We start from the raw sequence: 21345 nt of genomic DNA on the forward strand, positions 1-21345 counted from the left end.
CAATTCACCGAGGATGCTGTTTTAAGGTATAATGTTGCAAAAAAACAGCATTTTTCTGTGGTCCATTAATTTCCAGTAGCTTAAGATACAGTATGCAGAAACTTTATGCTGGTTTTATTTGCCCTGTATTCTGCAGATAGATTTAGTTGTACTCTGACAACAAGAAATCTCTGTAGTACACCATTTGAAAACTAAGGTATGAAAAGTATACCCAGATTGTTCAGAGGCACATTTAAGCTGTGTGTTGAAAATAGAGTTATTCTTAAAAGAACAGCATCTGGGAGATGTTTGCACATAACACTGCATTGACATAGCAGCCATTATTCTCACTTCCCGTCAGGACATAGTCTTGGCCTGGACAGTGTGGCATTTTTCTCAGCCTGCAAACCTACAGCTGATCCCCCAGACTGGTTGAGACCTTTTACTCTTTCCCTGTTACCAGAAGGGCCAGCTGAAGTTAGCTGTCCCTCCATTTCACACATATAAACCCCTGAACAGGAATAGAAAGTGTCTGGGTGACCAGGCTCTACCTGACCCATAACCACTCTGCTGCTCACTCCAGCTTACTCCTTGATTCTGCTCCCAACTTGATCTCCTGGCTTCCTGACTTGGGTCTTTTGCAACCATGCTGTCTTCTGTCTCTCTGACATACTTTCAGACTCCACTCTCTGATTGACTTCCCAGCTCCTTGACCTGGTTTGTCCCTAGACTCTGCTGACCCATCCTGACCCAGGTCAGCATCTCCATCCACAAATGGTCCCAGACCCTAATGTCCATGCCTTCATGGAATAAAAAGTCTCCAAACATTGAAGATTCACTTTGCAAGCACACACATAAGTGCAAAGGAGACAACAGCAATGATATTTTATTGTGAAAAAAAACCTTTTACAATGCTTTCCCTTCTTATGCTGTAGGATACCCTTCAGATGGATTTTGCAAGTTGTCATGACAAGTAATAAAAGCATAACTATTTAAAATAAAGCAACTAATTAAAAGTCATTTATAAGAGGTGAATTATAAATCCTACCAGCAATGGTGTCTGAAGAAATGAGTAAAACTGACTATGTGTCTGTTGCTAGGTAAAAAAGCTTTACATCCAAAAGCTTTTCAGAGGTGTTTTATTTGGTAAATTAGAAGACACGAACAGCCTGTAAGCTAATATTAAATTGCAAAATTTTCCTTAAATGACGAGGTTTAACAAAAAATATGTTTCCTTATTCAGAGGAAGAAGGTATGTCAAACTCCATTGTTGCAGAATATCTTCAGGAGAAGAAAAAGTATGAAGACATGCGGAAACGGCAGCCAAAGAAAGGGGCTTCTCGTGAAGATCAGGTAACTGGTTAAAGTAGTAAAACTGTAGGGGTGGAGAACATGGTTTCTCTGTTTCTTTATGTGGCTTTTTCTGGCATGGACATAGGGAAAGTCTGAAAAGTTTCTAATCACTAATTTCCTTACCAAAGTGTTGAGAAAATATTTGTGTCCCTCAAGATGCCAGAATCTTCAGAAAAAAAGAGTTATCTGCATAGAGGTGTTCTTGACTCTGCTGGCAGTGGCCTCCAAAAACTTCGTTCATGGGCAGTTTTGTAGCATGAAGAAAGAAATTACACATATTTGTTCTAACTTAGATAGTTTTATTGTACATCCTGTTTTTCTGCAATTCTGGGGAGATAGGAGCAGTTTGGGGTTGGAGAATCTGGGAAGAAACGATGTTGGAAGAGCAGCCATCCAGGAGGCTGAGCAGTATAATATGGAACCTGAATCTAATCAAAGTACCTACCTAGAAAGCCTGAAGGAATGGAGAAAGAAACATCAAATGGAGCTAGGCTACAGAGAGAGGTTAGCCCTCCTGTAGAAATAAAGAGGAACAGTTGGGTCCGGGTCTATACAATCACAGCCAGCGTTGCTAACTTTGCAGTAACTTTCCATTCTGTTCCCCTGCTTTCACATAATCCACAGCCTCCCATAACATTTTAGCCATGCAGCAGAAAAAAAAATTTCTGCTGCTTTCAGAAGATTAACATTCTTTCTTCCATATTGTATTTTTGAAATGAACAAAAAGTTATTTTTCCTACTAAAAAAATTACTTACAATTGACTTAGTTAAAAAGTTTAATATGGCTTAGTCAAACCAAATACATGAATAGAGCCTAATAAGCAAATGCATGCTTTAAGTTTAAAAGAACAGCAAATAGCAAGTCTGGAACATTTAAATTTGTGCGACTGCCTGTGAAGTGGAAAATACCATTAATCTAAGATGGATACAGTACACATGCATGCACAGGTTTACAAGTGCACAGATATTTGGTTACAAGGATATATGTGTTCAGCTGCTGAAACTGAAAGAGATTGGAAACTTGAGGCTTAATAACTTCAAAGCAAGGGATGATAGACTTCATAAGTGGAGCAAACTAAATTAGCTCTGAACTAAGGAGTTTATGGAAAGTTTGGAAACATCCAAAAACCCATTAACTCTGAATAAAAGAATTAAAATTCCATCAGCAGAATGGATCAAGGGACTCTAAAGCACTGCATCAGCATTGTCCTAGGCACCACAGGAAGACAAGATAGAACACCAGGAATGTGTTTTTATGGGTCACAGCCTTATGTAGTGCATCTGGGAACCATCCAGCATCTAGCCCTTCCTTCATAATCCAGTTCATGTGATAAAAAGCTCCCTTGATCCCTCTACATGCATTTCTACCTAGTCCTAGTACTATTGCAGAAGCCACATTGCCCTCTCTCTATATAAGAGTTGAAAAGATGACGAAGGAAGTATGGTCTCTTTGCAGTAGCATAACTAGGGGTGGGCAAGAGGGGCACTCGCCCTGGATGCTAAGTTAGAGCTAGAATCACTTCCCTGCCCCAGCAGCACTGCACTGCTGGGAACATACAAACAGTTTTCAACTGCTGTTGGTTTAAGACCATCAGAGCCAGGGTGGGCAGAGCACATGTGGCACTACTTCAGCCGGGACTGTTTTGAGGTTCCCCCTGAGTAACACTGCTGCTGCTTTCAGAACTCAGGCACCTTCCTGTGCACCCCCGTTCTTGTAACCTGTGCCACCACTCCCATGCAAAACCTGTGTGCACCCTCCCCCTGCTCTTCTGCAGTTTGCCCTGGGCACCAACTTGGTTTGTTATACCACTGTCTCTTTGTTATCCCAGATATTAGAAGCACCAATTCCATTCACCACCACCTTTAGGAAATGCCATCATCTCTGCCCCTGCCCACACACATACTTCCTCAATACCACAAGGAAGAAAAAGGGGGAGAAACTTTTAATGAGACCAAGATTTTTCTCTTCTTTTGGCCCAGATAAAGGCTCCCCATCTTTAAAGGTAGTATGCTGGGCAGGATTGTGCAGCTTCTCTCCTATGCAAACTCCAAAATTCTGAAGTTTTCCTCTTCTCCTCCAGTTTCTTAAACAGGAAATACGGAAATCAAATGCAAAAAAAAAAAATCCTATTCCTAATGCATTCAAAAGCTAGGAAACACCCAAAGTTTAAGGTTGCTTCCAGAAGGAAACTTGACTACATTGTACTTTTGTGGTATTTCCTATTTCTGTTTTCACCATTTTTCACTTTAAAACTTGGTTTCACGTTTCAAAGTTAAAAACTTTTTTTAAAACCCCTAAAAAAGACATACAGAAGGGTTTTCATGGATAAAATATCAGCTCTAAACCAATATGATTCTGATACAGTAAATCTGCACAGTTAGTCTATATAACCTGCCTGTTGCCATCAAGGAAAAAGTCTGTATTTATAGTTTTTTTGAAAATGTAATCATCTACAAAGCCAAGATACTAAAGTATGTGTTTTTAATTCTGTTTCATTCATTTCTGTATTACAAGAATATTATTTATTTTAAATAGTAATTTTTTTCAATGAACTATATTAATGATCAAATATTTCACTTTTTAGTATAGCTGGAAGTCTCTGCTCCCTTAAGTAAATATGACAGTAGAACATCCACCAAGGTTCATTCCAACTGTACAGTGTTACACTGTAAAATAGTTATAGCTTATGTTAATAGACTAACAGCTATATAGTTTGTCTATATTGCATCCACTTTTATGTAAATTATCATGAGTCTTCTTCAGTGAGCATTATTAATCTGTGGGTTCTTAAAATTCTAGGAAATAGCCTTGAATGACCCCAATAAAAATCAGTGCTTTAATTTTGTTGCTATTCACTTACCATCCTTCACTTATGTCATATGTGTCATATGGTCATTTAAAAAAGATGACATGAGAAATGCTGAATGAGAGAGGATTTTTATAGGAGGACTTTCTCACAAATATTTATGAAGAATTTCATATCAGTCTCATTTTACCATTCGTCAAACAGTACAAACTAAAGTGTACTTATTAATGTTACAAAACTTCAGTGAAAAAAAATGTTTCATTTCAGACACTGGCATTACTGGACCAATTCAAATCAAAGTTAAACCAGGCAATAGCAGAAACTCCTGAATGTGAGGTTTCAGAACCTGAGGTGGAGGATGATGAAGGATGGTAAGTTTTGTGTGTGTGTTTTACTGCTCTGTATTAGTAATGGACAAACTTGATCAGGAAAATTAGATCTAGTCCAAGTTTTTGTTTATCTTGTATATAAGAGTTTTTTCAGTTTTTTTCCATAGGCCAGCATTTCATGTACTTAAACTGGCAGGTTCTTGGCAAGAAAAGGTCTGACTGCTACCCTCCATTTGCCCTTTTTTTCTGGAGGAGACAAGATAGCATGTTTTCATCACCAGTCATCCCCTATCTGAATGCAAGTACATGTGGGTGTGGATGGATCTAGAATGGTGAAAAGGGGGGTGCAAATAGTAAAGTGCATCATCACATATAAAATACATATTTTTCTCCGGTTAAAAATAAACTGGAAACTTTACTAATACAATAGGGATCTGGGATTGCATTGTTCAGTTTAAGATGGAAGCAAAAACAAATATAACTCCATTGAATTCAGTTAAAAACAATCTGCAAGCCTTCATTACCAGGAGCAGCTAACAGACAGCAGAATTGCAGAACAAAGGATAGCTTGATTGGTGGAACATCATGACCATTTAGAGGAAGACAGGGTCATTAACACCTGTGGAATGAAAAGTTTAAAAGGATCGGTAGATTTTAATGAGTGGTGAAGTCAAGGGACTCCTTTAGCACAGTGTGATTGGAAATGTTGCTGCCACTGCCAGGCAGTTGGCTTTAAACTTTGAGTGGACCAGGAATCAAAGGGTACAAATATACCATTGCTGCTCCCTCTACCCCCCTCCCTCAGCCAATCGTTCCCTGTTTATGGGTATTGACAAGTGTACATCTGGAGCAGTTCCAAAAGGATTGTCCCTCAGGACCATGCAGCACTGATCTGTTATATTCTAACTGTTACATATGCACAAACTTCATCCAAGGTTAAAGCTTCAGCAGTTTTGCTTCAGTTGTATCACTCCAAACTAGTGTGCACACAGCTGTTAGAATTTAACAACTGTGATGAGCTCCCAAGCAGCAGCAGCTCCTTTCCTTTTGAAACCACTCAGAGGCTGCTTACAAATGTTTAAAAAAACCAAAAAAAACCCTCACTTTACCAGCAAAAGCAGCACATTAGTTTGACCCAGCTCAGCAGTGCCTGTATATATCAGGGCCTTCAGTGGGGCTTTTTGGTACTTTTATCTAAAACTGATTCAATTAGCTATTAAATAAAGTACCAAAAAATCCCTACTAAAGCGCCTGACCTATACAGACATTGAATGAGTATATACTGGGCTCCGTGCAAGAGTACACCAAGTTTAAAACAAAGCAATGCTTTTTTTTTTTTTTAACATCTGTAAGTAGCCAGAGTGTGCACTGGTCCATGTCCTATGTTGCAGGAGTCAGTAGCCCTTCAGCTGATATTCTTTGATATTTTGTACTTAACCCCATACAAATTTAACTGCGTCCTGAAATTCTAGTACTAATATGATGTTATTCATTCTGAAGTAGAAAATTCAGAAACCAAAGAACTGCCAATTTTGCAGGTAATGCAGCAGGGTGCAGCTAAAGGTTATTAACAATGTTTTGCTTCCTTTTGTTGCTTTGGAGAACAGAAAGGATCAGAGAAGGCCATGTGATACTGCTCTGAAGAGACTGATGTAGCATCGTTGATCAGGGGAGCCAGGGATTTTTGGAAGGATTGAGGTGTGTCCTAAAAAGTATAACAAGACCTTAGAAAAAGAAAGGAGCATCAGTAAACTTGAAAAGTGTTAGGTGGTCTTGTGAAAATGTAAATATTTGATTACTATTACATATTTTCACAGAAAACTATGTTAAAAGTTGAAGCTGAAAAGCCAAACACTAGAATTTAGGAAATGGTAGAAATAAGGTTGCCATTGCATGTTCCCATAATATTTTTTCCACAGGAATCCCACTGCATTCCATTCATACAATGGACGGCACTCAGTGAGCGGTGACTGATATTTTTCTTTCTTAATGTTCTTTGTGTATCCTTATATTTATTTACTGTATGCTATTTAAACTGCTCAGATAGAATTGTGCATTTTTTCCATAGGCTCAGCTGGGTAAATTACAGCAGGCTAGGCCACTTTACTTCTGAATGGGAGATCTACATGGTGCTTATTAAATGTTAATTCTGTGTTATCTTCATATCTTTAGTTGATTTGTCTACTTTTTGAGTGTCTGTGTAGTAATCTGTTAGTTTGTTATTAAAATAAGTCAGTCCATATAAACTCACAGCCTTGTAAGACTGTTACAGGTGTCAGAGGGGAATAAAAAGCAGTGTAAATATTTACTGGAAAACAATGAGAAAAAGGTGTAGGTAATGTTGGGATGTGTATCTCTTGAGATTAACATATCAATAATAATGTTTGCCTCATTGTTTTAAGCATCCTCAGCTATTATCTCCTGCTTTTTATATTATTTCAGGTTGCTATGCCATAGTAACATATGATTCATGTTCAAAAGTAATAGTCTCAATGCTATCTTAAAGGTGTATTTAATTAAAATTCCCTTAGTAGGGCTGGCTGAATGAAAAATAAAGTTCCTGACTAGAAACTGTTTTCAAATTCAGGTGTAAATAAATGAAGGCAAATGTTGAAATAGTTCATGTGTAAAACAAATTATTTTGATTTTGGATTTAGATCAACAAAGAGAGTTAGGCACCAGGGAAGATGTGGGCAGGGTAATGTTTCCTGTAATCAGGTGTTTAGGACAGTTCCCTATGGATTGGGAGACCAGATTCAAATCACTTATCTGCATGATTCAGCTCAGGAATTTGGGGCAAGTTCTCTCATTACTCAGAATAGTGCCCTGAACCACCTGGCTGTAGGAGAGTCTGCAACATGTGTTTCTTGGTTTCTGCTGTTGAAGCTTTTTCACTTTGTATAAAACATAAGAACATTCTGTAGCAAAACCACCTGGCCATTGATCAGTTTTTATGCGAAGTGGAACAGTTTCAGTAAGAGATTGAGAGAAACCGACACTATAGTGCCTGATCGCTAAGGGGTTGAAACAGTTTCCTAAGAAATGGGAGAGCTCTGAGTCAGCTAGACAAGATTTGAATCCAGGTGTCCTGTATATTTGGGGCTGTAGAATATAAATAGGAACACTGGCATCTCAATTTCCATACTGTTTTTTTAATCCAGCCGTTTGGTTTGATTTGGTTTGGTTTATGGGCATTTTAATAAAAGCATTCATTGTGGTTGAACAAAATGTTTCATTTGACCCAAAACAAATAGCTGGTTGTTGCTGAATGTTTAAAAAAAATACTTATTTCTAAGTGACCAAAAACAATGTTTAAAAATATTTTCAGTTGACCACTAAATGAAAAAAATGATTATTTGTATAGCCATAGTACTCAGTTGTATGTGGAGGGTAATAAATGTAAAAAAGATTGATGGATGAGCATAAATTCATCAAAAATCCTGCCTTGAGTGGAAATCATCATACAGGAAATAGGTGTTACAATGACCTAAGTGACCCAAGATCTAAATGACCTAAGACCCCATATTACCTCATGGTCAGATTGGTATGTACTGTGGGGCTTTTTTCCTTCCTCGGTAGTGGAGAGGTGCAGCCCTCTACCCAGGATTTCTTGAATATATATTGACAACATTTCACAGAAGTAGTAATTTAGCTGCTGTGGTTCCCCTGCTTTATCTGTGGTAGGTTAGGGTGTTAGGTCTTCGTTGTGTCAGGGTTGACAGTAGTCTTGTGTAAAATTTAGATTATAGTTTCTACAGGTTGGTTTGGATAGGGATGATCCTGCCTCAGGCAGGGGTGGGAGTAGATGGCCTCTGGCTGTGCCTTCCAGCCCTACTTCTCTACGGTTCTATGACTTACTGATTTTACTCCTGACCCCATCAACAGAAAGTCGCATCTTATCTACAGGTTTCAAATCAGGCCTAGAAACCTTAAACCAGTACTTGGTAAATAGCACCACCCCTAGAAATGATAAAGAAGCTTAGCTAAAATCATGAAACTAGCTGAAATGTTAAAGATAGACAGACATTTTAAAGTTTTGTGCAATGTGCCTTGCTAAATAGTTCTAAATCTTAAGTGTTCCTGCATGAATACTGGGAGCTAGACCTGGAATGTAGTGCCACAAAAAGAACTGTTGTTATAGTAATGAAAAAAACAAAACATAAAAACAGATAAAAAGAAGGATGTTTAAAAATCTGTGTGGAGATCCTGCTTAAAAGAAAGTAAATATTTGGAAATCTGAATTTTAACTAAAGCACTCCAGTGTGCATTAACTTGAGAGGGCCTGGCCCAAATCCCCATAACATTCATCCAAGAACCACCTTTCCTAGAGAGAGGAGCCAATTGGATTTATTGCATGGATTAGCTGATCAGCACATTAGCTGTTCCATTGTAACTTTTGTCTATCTACTCCAAACCCACAGTACATAAGCTAAATTACAATGATTTATCTCTGAATAAAACAGGTAATAAATCTTTGGAGTTTAGCTTCCACTTATTACAGGATATAGTGGAGAGATGAAACTTAAATCAAACATAAGCCCTTACTTCCTTTTAAAATGGTATAATTGCCTGTCAATCCCCTCAACTGTGGCATAACATTTAACAAAAATGGTACCTACTGATGCAAATTAGTTGAACTGTCCCAAATAGCTAAGGAAAATTCCTTGAAAAAGCAGGTTTTTTTCTCTGATACTTTCAAGGTAGCTGCATTAGTGATCATCAGGCAGCCATTTTCCATTGTAACAGAGACCAGTGTTAATATTTTGTCTAAAATATAAAGCAAAGATGACACTAGTGAGTCAGAAAAGTAAGGCTGCTGAGATATTGGATCATCACCTTCACACCATTCCCTTCTCTCCCCTTTCCCTCATGTTATACAGTTGTTGGAATTGATGCCTCATATTAAGGCGGGGGAAAACAGAATCCTTGTGGAGAAAAGCTAGGGCTTGAAAACTTCTACCTACCAGAAAGACTGCCCATTTTGCAACATTCAGTATACTGTAGTAATGTTACAGTAGTTCAAATAACAAGATTAATGTACATAGATTGACCCATATGTTTTATATTTCTGTTTAGACCTGCTTCCATTTTAGCAAAACCATCATTTTCACCAGTGCAAAAAAATCATAATATCAAGGTATATTGTGAAAAGCCTTTTAATTCTTTCAAAACAAAAATGGATAGAAATGTGAATATAAGTTACATTTTTGCTTTTGCATCAACAATTTCAAAATTGCCACTTGTTTCTTTTAGCACTCTAGAAATAACAAAAATCTTTTTCATTTTTCACCTATGAAAAATACACTGTAGTGGATAAAAGGGTAGCTCACAACCTTGTCACAGCCATGTAAAGCTTCACTGTTATTAATAGCGTCTTAAAATATTAAAAATGAGGAAAAGAAAGCTGGGGTAGTTTTATCACCATAATTGAAGAGAAAAATACAGCTTTGTAGTGTTCATGTTTAATTGCATTCATTTGTTATTTTAACAGATAAGAGATTGATTTATTTGGAATTTTTTGGATGAAAATACAGGGTCTCTAAATTGGGTTCATTATAAGGATCTCACATTATTCACAGATAAACTCACTGATACGTTGATATTGCTCTGGTTGCTATTCTTAATATGTCATCTGCTACCACTGAAAAGAGTCTAGCTGCATCCTCTTTCAAACCACACTTCAGGTAGCTGAAGGCTGCTGTTAAATCCCCTCTTACTATTCTCTTCTATGGACTAAATAAGCCTAGTTCCCTCAGCCTCTCTTCATAAGTCATGTGCCCCAGCCCCTAAACCATCTTTGTTGCCCTCTGCTGGACTCTTTCCAATTTGTCTACATCCTTTCTGTAGTCGGGGACCAAAACTGAACACAATACTCCAGATGTGCCCTTACCAGTGCTGAATAGAGGGGAATAATCATTTTCCTTGATCTGCTGGCAACACTCCTACCAATGCAGCCCAGTACGCCGTTAGCTTTCTTGGCAACAAGGACACACTGCTGGCTTATATTCAGTTTATTGTCCACTGTAATCCCAGGTCCTTTTCTGCAGAGCTGCTGCCCAGCCAGTCAACCCCCAGCCTGTATCACTGCATGAGATTGTTCCATCCTAAGTGCAGGACTTTGCACTTGTCCTTATCGAACCTCATGAGATTTCTTTTGGTCCAATCCTCCAATTTCTCTATGTCCTTCTGAATCCAAGCCCTACCTTCCAACATATCTACCACCCCCCACAGCTTGCTGAGGGTGCACTCTGTGCCATCTTCCAGGTCCTTGATGAAGATACTGAACAAAACCATCCCTAGTACCTTAATACCAGCTCTCAGGTAGACATTGAGCCATTGGTTACTACCTTCTGAGCCTGATGCTCCAGCCAGTTATCTATCCACCTTACAGCCCATTCAACCAGCCTGTACTTCCTAAGCTTGCTGGCAAAAATGTTGTGGGAGACTGTATCAAAAATCTTGCTAAAATCAAAGTATACCACATCCACTGGTCTTCGCACATCCACAGTCATCTCATCATCGAAAGCAGTCAGGTTGGTCAGGCATGACTTGCCCTTGGTTAATCAATGCTGTATGTTCCTAATTAACTTCTTCTCCAAGTACTTTGAAATGGATTCCTTGAGGAGCTGCTCCATGATTTTTCTGGGGACTGAGGTGAGGCTGATTGGTCCATAGTTCCTTGGATCATCCTTTTTCACGTCCTTAAATATGGGCACTATATTTTCCCTTGCCCAGTCATCTGGGATCTCTCCTAATCTCCATGGCAAGTGGCTGTGCAGTCACATCAGCCAACTTCTTCACACCGTCAGGTGCATCCTGCCCGATCCATGGACTTGTATATGCTTTTCTAATTAGTACCTAACCTGTTCTTTTGCCACTCTTGGCTGCTCACCTCCTCCCCAAACTGCACTGTCAGGTCTAGTAGTCTGGGAGCTGACCTTGCCTGTGAAGACTGAGGTGAAAAAGGCATTGAGTACTTTTCTGCATCCTCTGTCACTAGGTTGCCTTCCCCATTCAGTAAGAGACCCACACTTTCCCTGATTTTCCTCTTGTAGAAACCCTTCTTGTTACCCTTCACATCCCTTGCCAGCTGCAACACCAATTGCACTTCGGCCTTCCTGACTTCATCCCTGCATGCCTGAGCAATACTCTCATTCTCCTCCCTATTTGCTTGTCCAGGTTTCTACTTATAAGCTTCCGTTTTGTGATTTAGTTTACCGAAGAGTTCCTTGCTAATCCAAGCTGGTCTTCTGCCATATTTGCTAGTCTTCCTGCACATAGGGGTGCTTGGTTCCTGCACTCCCAGTAAGGCTTCTTTAAACTACAGTCAACTGTCCTGGACTCCTCTCCCCTGCAGACTGGCTTCCCAGGGGATCCTACCCACAAGTTCCCTGAGCGAGTTGAAGTCTGCTTTTCTGAAGTTCAGAGTCCTTACTCTGCTGCTCTCCATCCTTCCTTTCCTCAGGATCCTGAACTCAATCTTCTCGTCATCGTTCCTGCCCAAGTTGCCATCTACTACTTCATTCTGTACCAATTCTTCCCTGTTCGTGAGCAGCAAGTCAAAAAGAGCACAGCCCCTGCTTGGCCACTCCAGCACTTGCACCAGGAAATTGTCCGCAACACGTCGTGGATTGCCTGCACACTGATGTATTGCTCTCCCAGCAGACGTCAGGGTGATTGAATACCCCATGGGCCTGTGATTAGGAAACTTTCTCTAACTGTTTGAAGAAAGCGTCATCCACTACATCTTTCTGCTCTGGTGGTCTGTGGCAGACACCCACCAAAACATCACCCTTGTTGTTTTCTCTTCTGACCCTAACCCGAAGACATTCACCAGGCCTATCTCCAGTTTCATACTGGAGCTCTGAGCAATTCTATGACTCTTTTACATAAAGTCATGGGCGACGGGTGCCTCCTAAGTAAGGGGAGGCACTTGCCCCCCCCAGCAGACAGTCAGCGGCCAATCCCACAAGCTGGGGTGGGGGGAGGTCCCCCGCAACTGGCAGTTGCACGCCACTGGCACTTGCAGTTCAGCAGGATCACCCATGGGGGGAATGGGATTATAATACTGCATAACCACATAAAATGTGTAACTATACTATTAGTATACTATTAGTTATAAAATGCAGTAGTTATGGATGGTAATTCATGGACAAATAAGCCATATTCCCACTGAAAGAATTTATAAGCTAAATATAACTTGGAATCTAAGTGTTGTACAAACAAAATAAACACAAACAAGCAAGCAAAGAAAAAAAACAGCCGGTTAATGACTACAAGAGTGGTTTAGAGACTAAAATTAAACATTTTTGGGATAGAGGTTTATGCCCTCTCCCCCATTTTCTTTCAGTTGTCTCAACTGGATGGGTGATTTGATCCAATTGTGGCAAGTTAGCATTAAAAATTCCTTCGCTCTTATATCCAATCCACCCCTCAAAAGGCAGCAATAGTACTTAAAATGATTTATAGTAAATATTTTGAGTGCAGGGCATATGCACGTGTGATATGCACAAATTATGTGATTCCTCCAGACCTTTTTGTAGGTCACGGTTGCTACTTTTATGGGAAGTGAAAACCAGCCAGTATGCTGTGCTCTACTGTCAGGGTGTGTTATCTGAGGTAAAATGATTGCCTCTAAGACATTTTTATGTGTCCACATGAATGGCCACACATCGAGGTATAATTTTCATTTTCTGTCAAGATAGAAACCATTACCAATTTGTTATGTTTTCTTTTATTTGGCAAACTTTTCTCTTTGCATTTTTGGCTGAACTGCTGTATTGGCATGGAGCACAGCAGACATTTGGGTACTTTTCAGCGGCATTCTACTTCTTTATGCAGAAAAAGAAATATGACTCTATTGTAAACAGTGTGCATGGTGTTTGATAATTATTACCAGATTTTACTGTCTAACAAGGCATTTGAGGAAGTGTTGTTAAGAGATCTGAAGAGAAATATATGATATAAAGTTTAACTTACAATTTTAGAATCTTTGATGGGACACTGTTAAGGTCTCAGACTGGTTGACAATTGCATGGCAGTGATTACATGTATCTGTCTGAGGTAGTAGAATCTACTCCCCTCCACAAAATCAAAGATGTCTCAAATGATCAAAACCAGCAGTGCAACTGATACGTAGCCATATAAATATGCTGTATGTAGTGACAGGAAGGGTAACTCATAAGACTACATATATTCTAAGGCATGTTGTATATTTAGGTTTTGGCAGTATTACTCTCACAGTATCTAGATGCCTCAGACGGATCTATTTGACCCTTGTTTGTCTGGACCCACATCTGTGTTGCTATTGATTGATGAATTAGGATCCGTTGTCCATGCTGATATTAAATTTATCATCTGCCTTCAATACCACTGATTGTGACTGCTGACTTTGCCATGTTTTAGAGGGAGTGAGACTTCATTGTTTTCTTTTACAGAGACCATAGAGGGTGCAGTAAGATTAGATGGTCTAGCACCTTTTGGGTTCTCTCCAGAAGAAGTAAGGGAGTGATGACAAGTGACTGATGCTTCTCATGGCCAGTTTAAGACTTTGGTCCAATTCTTCAAAGCGGAAGTCTCAGTATTTAAAGACTAGATTTCTATCTATGAACCAACCTGAGATGCTGATTTCCACTGAGGCAGTCGAGTTCTATATTGAATCCATGCATCTCATTTAATGAAGTGCTTGGATGAGGCTCACTACCTGTATCATTGTTCCCTTCACCTCAAATGTACAATTTGGGCCCAGAAAAATGTGCTGTCTCCATTCCATCCTTGTGGTAACACCTTTGAGATCTAGTATGAGGTTAAATGATCCCAGCCCTTCTCTACATTCTTGGAAGTGGGGGGAGATTCTTGGGGTCACCTAGACCTAGACAGACTTGTAGTGATTCCAGACCCCATTCAAAAGTGCTCTTTTTCAGTGCAAAGAGGACATGCAAAGATAAAGAAAATATAGCACCGTCACACCGTCAGTCTTCACACTATGAATGGCCCTCTCCCAGAGACTGGAACCATTAGTCCCAAGAGATTTACTCTTCCTGGAGGGTTAATCAGCATCACAGAGAAAATGTTCAACAGCACAGAAGCACCTTGTAGTGCAGTTATCACATCCTTTTCTCATATCCAGTTCATTTCTTTCTTTTTTTTTTTTCTGTTCTCTCCATCAACGATTCTGAGTCTAATTCTCTGTGGATCCTAATGGTAGTAAATTCTTTTTCAGGATGAAATTTCTATTAGTCTAGCTTTCTCCATAGTTATTTAACATAGCTTATCATGATGACAGTTCATCTGAGAAGGCAAAGTGTCCCTGGCTTTCCTTATTGCTACGAAAACAAAGTTGTGACACAAGCACCAATCAGCTCTGCATATCACATGCCAATCCATTCTGCTTGTAAAAATGAAAATAAACTTTGATTAATCAGAATTGATTATTTCACCAGATAATTATCCTTGGTACAATAATGGCTGCTGTTGTCATCAAAACCTACCAGCCCAGTTCAGATTTCAGAGTATCTACAGCTCAGTCCATTTGACTCAGAAACATTTTTTTAAAACCAAGTTAAAGTACTCATCTAATTGATTAGTTTGTTGCCATTCTTTGTTTTAATAAGATCTGGCTGATATTTTTTTACAGAACAGTTTTCCATTGGGAATGCAGTGTTTGTGAAACAGAAACATTTTGTGGTACATGACAATTTCAGTAACATTTTTTACAAAAAATGTGAAAAAAAATTCAGTTTAATTTCAGTATAATGAAATTCCACTCATAATGGGGAAAAAAAGTTTCATTTCAGTAAAGTAGAAAAGGTGTCATAATGATCTTATCATTTTGTTTAATTTAATTTATAAAATTTAGGTATATAACTTTAATATCAGATGTTACTACAGTGTTTAGACATTATCTAAGCAAAACTTAAATGTTTTCATTCCATAAGAAATTTTGAAATTTTGACTGTTCAATTTTGGAATGAAAACAAATTTTGACACATTAGAATTTCCTGAAGAACAAAATTTCTATTTTCCAGTCATTCTAATCTTAATAACGCCCTTTGCCAGACTAAGACTAAGGAATAAAACTGTTACAGATGTGGCTGGAAAAGAAGATGTCCCAGAAGAAAACAAACTGGGATCTGATTGCTTGTTGCCCTAACAGTACTTCAGTTCGTAGTTGTGGATAGACTCCCACTCTGACTACAAAAATATGACATTTGAACCATCTGGTTTTTTAGTTATCACAGATGTCTCTAAAATATTTTAATGAGGGCACCTGAATTAATCCAGTACCTTCAATCTGTGATCAAAATGAGAGGTAAAACTGCACATACAGGGACACAAGTACTTTTGGAGCCTTTTCCAAAGAGGAACGGCTCAAAAGGAGCAGCTGGTAGGTACTAACTGTTATGTGTGAGCAAGCTGAGATTGATTCAAATGTAGCAAAATCACTTCAACTTTAAGCCTGCCTGGGTTTTACTACATTTAAATCATTCTCAGCTTGTTCACATATAACAATTAGAAGGAATTAGCTGCTTATCTCTTGAAATGTTCCCCTTTGGAAAAGGCTCCAAATGTATCCATGTCCACATCCTTTTTAGACTTCAAAACAGTCAAGCTGAGGGCCTTGTTACCCAGGAATTTTGGGTGGCTCCTGGAGCTCTTAACACATAGGTTGTCTACACTTTAACACCTGAAACTAGTTTTAAGTACTTGTTGTGTGGCTCCTGGTTACACCACTCCAGGGCAAGATTATCTCTGATCAGTGTTACCCAGCTCATGTTACACTAACTTGTAGCTACTCTAGGCTATACCTTAGTGTAAACACCTCAACCCAACCCCTGCCCTGCTGGCTGGGATCAGGCCCACTGTCCTCCTCCTCAGCACGCCAGTCCCCACTCACTGTCCCCCATCCCCCTATATTTACTTGTGGCTGTCTGCACTGTCAGTCCTAGGGGAGCAGACAAGGAAGGGTTAATCACAGAATCATAGAAAGAAGGACCAGAAGGGACATATAAGATCATCAAGTTCAGTCTTCTGCCATGAGCTGGAGTTATTTGGGCTCAAATGAGCTTAACAAGGGATTTGTCCAGCCTCCTCTTAAGGACCACCAAAGATGGCAACTGCACCACCTCTGCTGGAAGTCTTCCAGATTCTAGCTACCTGTACAAAAAACAAGTTTTTCCTTAGTTCCAGCTGGAACTTTTCCTTGACTAGCTTGTGTCCATTGGTCAACATCTTCTTGGGAGGGGAGGCTTTTCTGAAAAGTTGTTCACCTAAGTCCTGGTGTTCTCCCTTAACATATTTGTAGGTGGCTATCAAGTCACCTCTCAGCCTTCTTTTGCTCAGGCTGAACAGTCCCAGATCCTGAAGTTTCTCCTCATAGGGCCCTTGGTCATGCTGGTGGCCCTTCTCTGCACCCTTTCAAGTTTGTCCATATCCTTCCTGAAGTGTGGTGCCCAGAACTGGATGCAGTACTCCAGCTGTGGTCTCACCAGTGTCAAATAGGGGGGGAAGAACACCTCTCTGAATCTATTGGCAACACATCTGCTGATACATGCCAGAGTTCTATTTGCTCTGTTGGCAACTTCATGACACTGGTGGCTCATAGTCATCTTCTGGTCAATTGTCACCCCTAGACCCCTTTCATATGGAATGCCAGCCAGTGGACTACCATCCATTGTATAGATATGGTGAGGGGAGGGTTCCTCCTACCCAGGCGAAGGACCCAGCATTTGTCCCACAGAAAAAATGTTAAAATTAGAATTGTTTCATGAGTCGGTAAAGTTGGAAGACAATATAGGAACCTGGGTATGGTAGCTAGATAGGTACAGAGTATGTTAATACAGTCTAAGCAATGAAATTAAACATGCAGCCTTCATTAGCCCAAGGTAAAATAACTGTGAAATTTCCATGATGAGAGGCAAGACCCTGCACGTGGTAACTGCATCAGTGCAGAGTTATAAGATTGTAAGGATTCTTACACAATGACTTTAGCATATGGTGTATGGTGGCTGGGGTGGAGAATATTTAATAGTAATAGCAGTCTTTGCAAGAAGTCTATAATATTATGGGGGGGGCCTTTATCAGTTTGTCCCCCTACTTTCACTTCTGGCAGTTAGTCTCAACTAGCTCTCTCTTTCTTGATGACTAGTGATATGCGTAATCTAGATGTCCCATGACTATCTGATGGTGTCAGATACCATGAGGTGCCTCAGCAAGTTGGAGTAGCACCAGGTATTGTACAGGCTTTCAGCACATGCTCGTTGCTTAGGTTCCAACAATCAGTGGCTGTGCTACCTAAGTGGCCAAGGCACCGTTATATGAACCATATGCCAGGAAGAAGCAAGTGGAATATTCACCAACACACTACACCTGTGGCAATGTATCTCCCAGGAAAACAGAATGCCCAGGTATATTTAAGTAGGAGGATCAGATCCTAGGACAAATGGTCTCTGTAGCACAGGGTTGTTCAGCAGGGCAGGAAACTTAGTATGTTGATCTCTTCTGGTCTAGCAAGTCAGCCAGGTGTTTCTGGTGAAGCTCTGAAACTTGTTCCCTACCTTAGTTCAAAGTAACACAAATATAATAAGCTTTTCACCTATTTGCTTGGCCTTTTGGGAAGGAGAAGGGTGTGACAGTAACAGGACTTTTGGGGTGGAGTGATGTATTCTTTCAATTTACTGACATTTTCGAGTTGATTCAGTTAGTTGGGTTTGGGTTTTGGCATGCTGCTGAGTGGTTTACTCTGTATTTATATTATTATTATTTTTTAAAAGCTGTGATATGCCTAATGTTAGGGATAGTCTTCATTTGTGTGTTAAATCAAAATTACGAAGTAAATATGCTGAAGCAGAGAGATGAAAGATCCGATCAATAAAGTATCTTTTCCTAGAAAACAATTCACAGTTAGCAGGTTGTGTTTTATAGTCATTATTGTATAGTAACTGATGTTGATGTTAGGATTGCTACTATCTTAGCTATCCTCTCTTTCAAGATAAGATAGAATTACAAAACAGAGAAGTCAAATTGGAATTTACTGGCAGTAATGACTATAGAACCAAAATATTTTGAGAGATTGATTTAAAGGTTTCTATTGAATGGTTCCCTCTTTGCCATCTAATGACCCATTTGTTTTGCTGACTGGAGTGGTAGGATGCTAGCTTTTGATTGGCTCAGTGATGTCTGATGCACTGAAGCTGGCCAAAAATAAAGGCTATATCTGTTTGATTAACTCATTTCTTCTCCAGGGAAGTCTTACTGCAGTCAGTGCTAACATTTTAAAGTGAAATTCTGTTTACATAAGTTAGTTCCTCTATTCTGTACACAGTTGTTACTGTGGCAAAAATCCGAGTGAACTCTTAAATGTTTCTGACAAAGCAAGGTACTAAAGTCAAACTCCCTCTGACAGAGCAATTAGACTGCATCACTTTTACACGGGACTGTTATTTTTAAAAAAATCTGCCAGTGTATTGAGTGAAAGCATTCTCCTTCTATCTTCAGACAAGTGTCTACTTTTGTTTCTCAGAAAAACGTATTTCTAAGAATAATGCAAACAATATGGCATTCTGTATACGCTGATGCTAGTGAGCAGTTTTGTTGCAGGAAGAAGCAAGCAGAATTTGGCCCATAAAATCTAGATTTTCTGCTTAATTATCCAGCACAATGTTGTAAGATGCCATGGCCATTCCAGAATCAGAGACAAGCTGAAATCTATTATGGTGTATTTTCACCTACAGTACTTCATCTATATTACAAACAGAATTAGTCATGTATTCTTTTAAGCATCGACTTCCTGCATACAGTGTTTGCGAGTACATATTAAAATGACTCTGTTTAAACAGCATCTATCACTAGGTGTCATGCAGAATAAAATTCTTGACAGAAGAGTTTTTAAAAATACTTATTGTATAGCAACCACACTTCCATATATACTTTTTCTAATACCCAATCTCTCCATCAGTGTCATTATACCTTTTGTTGTGCGATTATGAAAACTATGTCCCTTCTAAGATGTATAGCCGTGCCTCTGTGGGTGCATCTACACATTAAATTAGCGCTCCTGAATAAACTTCGGTGCAGTTTGTGCCAGAGTTTAATGCTCCAGAACACCACATTTACACATGCACCCAGGACTGCAGCACATTGAGGTGAGTCTGAGCAGCCCTGATTGGCAAGGGAACCGGGAAATCAGCCTGTCAGCCCAGAGTTGCTCCAACCTGGCCCAACTTCCTGCAGAGGGGCTGGCTGTGGCACGATGGTGCTTCAGTGCAGAACTAGCCAGCAAGCAGCCACCACACTAAAGCACCATCAGCTTCTACACATCTGCACTAAATAATGCTGCTGCAGGATTGTACTTGTGTTTACAAGTACTATTCTATGGCAGCGTTCATTAGTTTACTGCTGCCTAATAGGGTAGCAGTAGACACTGAGACTTTACTGTGGAGCTAATTAGTTGACTGTAGTAAACGTCTCGTGTAGACACACCCAGTGACAAGAACAGTTAGCTCTTGAAAACCAAAAGGCAGAGTTTTTCACATGCCTAATCTGGCATTGTGAATTAAAATAAAATATATTTTTCTAATTTATGCCATCAAGGCACAATAATGGATTAAAGCCATGTTTGTTCCCCTCCTCTCCAGATTTAGGCCAACATCCCATGGCTGGTTTGGAAAATCTCGGCTTATTTTAGGTCTCTCTTGCTGAAGTCATTGATTTACCAAGTTACCTTTAAAAAGGATTTGCCAAAATACTTCCTTGATTGCTATAGACCCCTTTAAAGAATAAATCAGTGCCAGAGATTTGTATTAGAAACACATTGGATAGAAGGGGATTTCTTTTCTGTTTGGCACAAAATAAAATATTTATTTGAGTCTGTGAATCACCATTAAACTGATAAAAACAATAATAATAATATGCATTAAATTATTTTCTTTTCTATTTCCCATACGTACTGCCAGAGTGTGATCAAGACCTTTCTTGGGCAATTGTTGTCTGACAGCTGAATATTTAGGAGACTACATATGATCAAAATAGTTCTTCTGTTGAAGTTATGGCATCTATTACTAATGCTTCTAGTACTTTTGTATGCCAGAGAAATGTAGCTTTTATTCCTCCATGTCTAAATTTATTCAAGCCGGGCATTTAGGCTTGGATTTGGCGGCTACTTCACTTAACGTATTCAGAGATTATTTATTCTTTCCTCTTGGGATGTCTAGCATTGCATTTATAGCCTGGAAGCCTTAAGATTTGTTTATTGCTAAGCAAGCAAAAGATGAAGAAATGATCTTTTTCAATCTATTGTAGCCTAACTTAAGCTTTTCAGGTATTGGGCTCCTTTTTTGCCTACATAAAACTCTAGTGTGTATAGTCACAGGGTTTTATGAACAAAGGTAAGGGGAAGGATGTCTAAACAAATGTTGACCATTAAGTTGTGAAAATCAGAATAGAGTATACTTTAACTTGTATGCGACTTTTATTTGAAGGACTCCCCCCTCCCTCCTCCCCAGCCCTTACACAAAATGATACAATATTTTGTATATTTTTGGGAAGGTGATTTGTTGTCTTCTAAAGTATTCAGTACTGTATAGGCTATTGCCAGAGACAGGATGCTAAACTAGATAGATCATTCATCTGGTATGTTATAGCAGTCTTTATTTTTTTTATAGTAAATACCATGTAAATGTTATCTATGTGGGTACATTGTTTGAGACAACTCCTGAGATTTACATTATATAGTGTTCCATACCAAGCTGCTCTACTAGCTTGTGCTGGCTGTTTAAAGGCCCCAGCTTCTTTCATAGATTCATAGATTCATAGATGCTAGGGTCGGAAGGGACCTCAATAGATCATCGAGTCCGACCCCCTGCATAAGCAGGAAAGAG

General features: G+C 39.3%; 1 protein-coding gene across 1 annotated transcript in view; it reads left to right on the forward strand.

Annotated features, from left to right (window-relative positions):
- The first annotated feature begins 1206 nt into the window (after nucleotides 1–1206).
- Nucleotides 1207–21345, forward strand: part of LOC109307961 (peptidyl-prolyl cis-trans isomerase CWC27 homolog) — a 28799-nt gene continuing 8660 nt past the window's right edge. Inside the window, exons 1-2 of the mRNA XM_019532139.1 lie at nucleotides 1207–1332; nucleotides 4407–4510. Coding sequence (XP_019387684.1) covers nucleotides 1207–1332; nucleotides 4407–4510 — 230 coding nt within the window. The remainder of the gene's footprint in view (nucleotides 1333–4406; nucleotides 4511–21345) is intronic.

This window comes from Crocodylus porosus, unplaced genomic scaffold, assembly GCF_001723895.1.
Source record: "Crocodylus porosus isolate Cpor-Errol unplaced genomic scaffold, CroPor_comp1, whole genome shotgun sequence".
Lineage (NCBI taxonomy): Eukaryota > Metazoa > Chordata > Crocodylia > Crocodylidae > Crocodylus > Crocodylus porosus.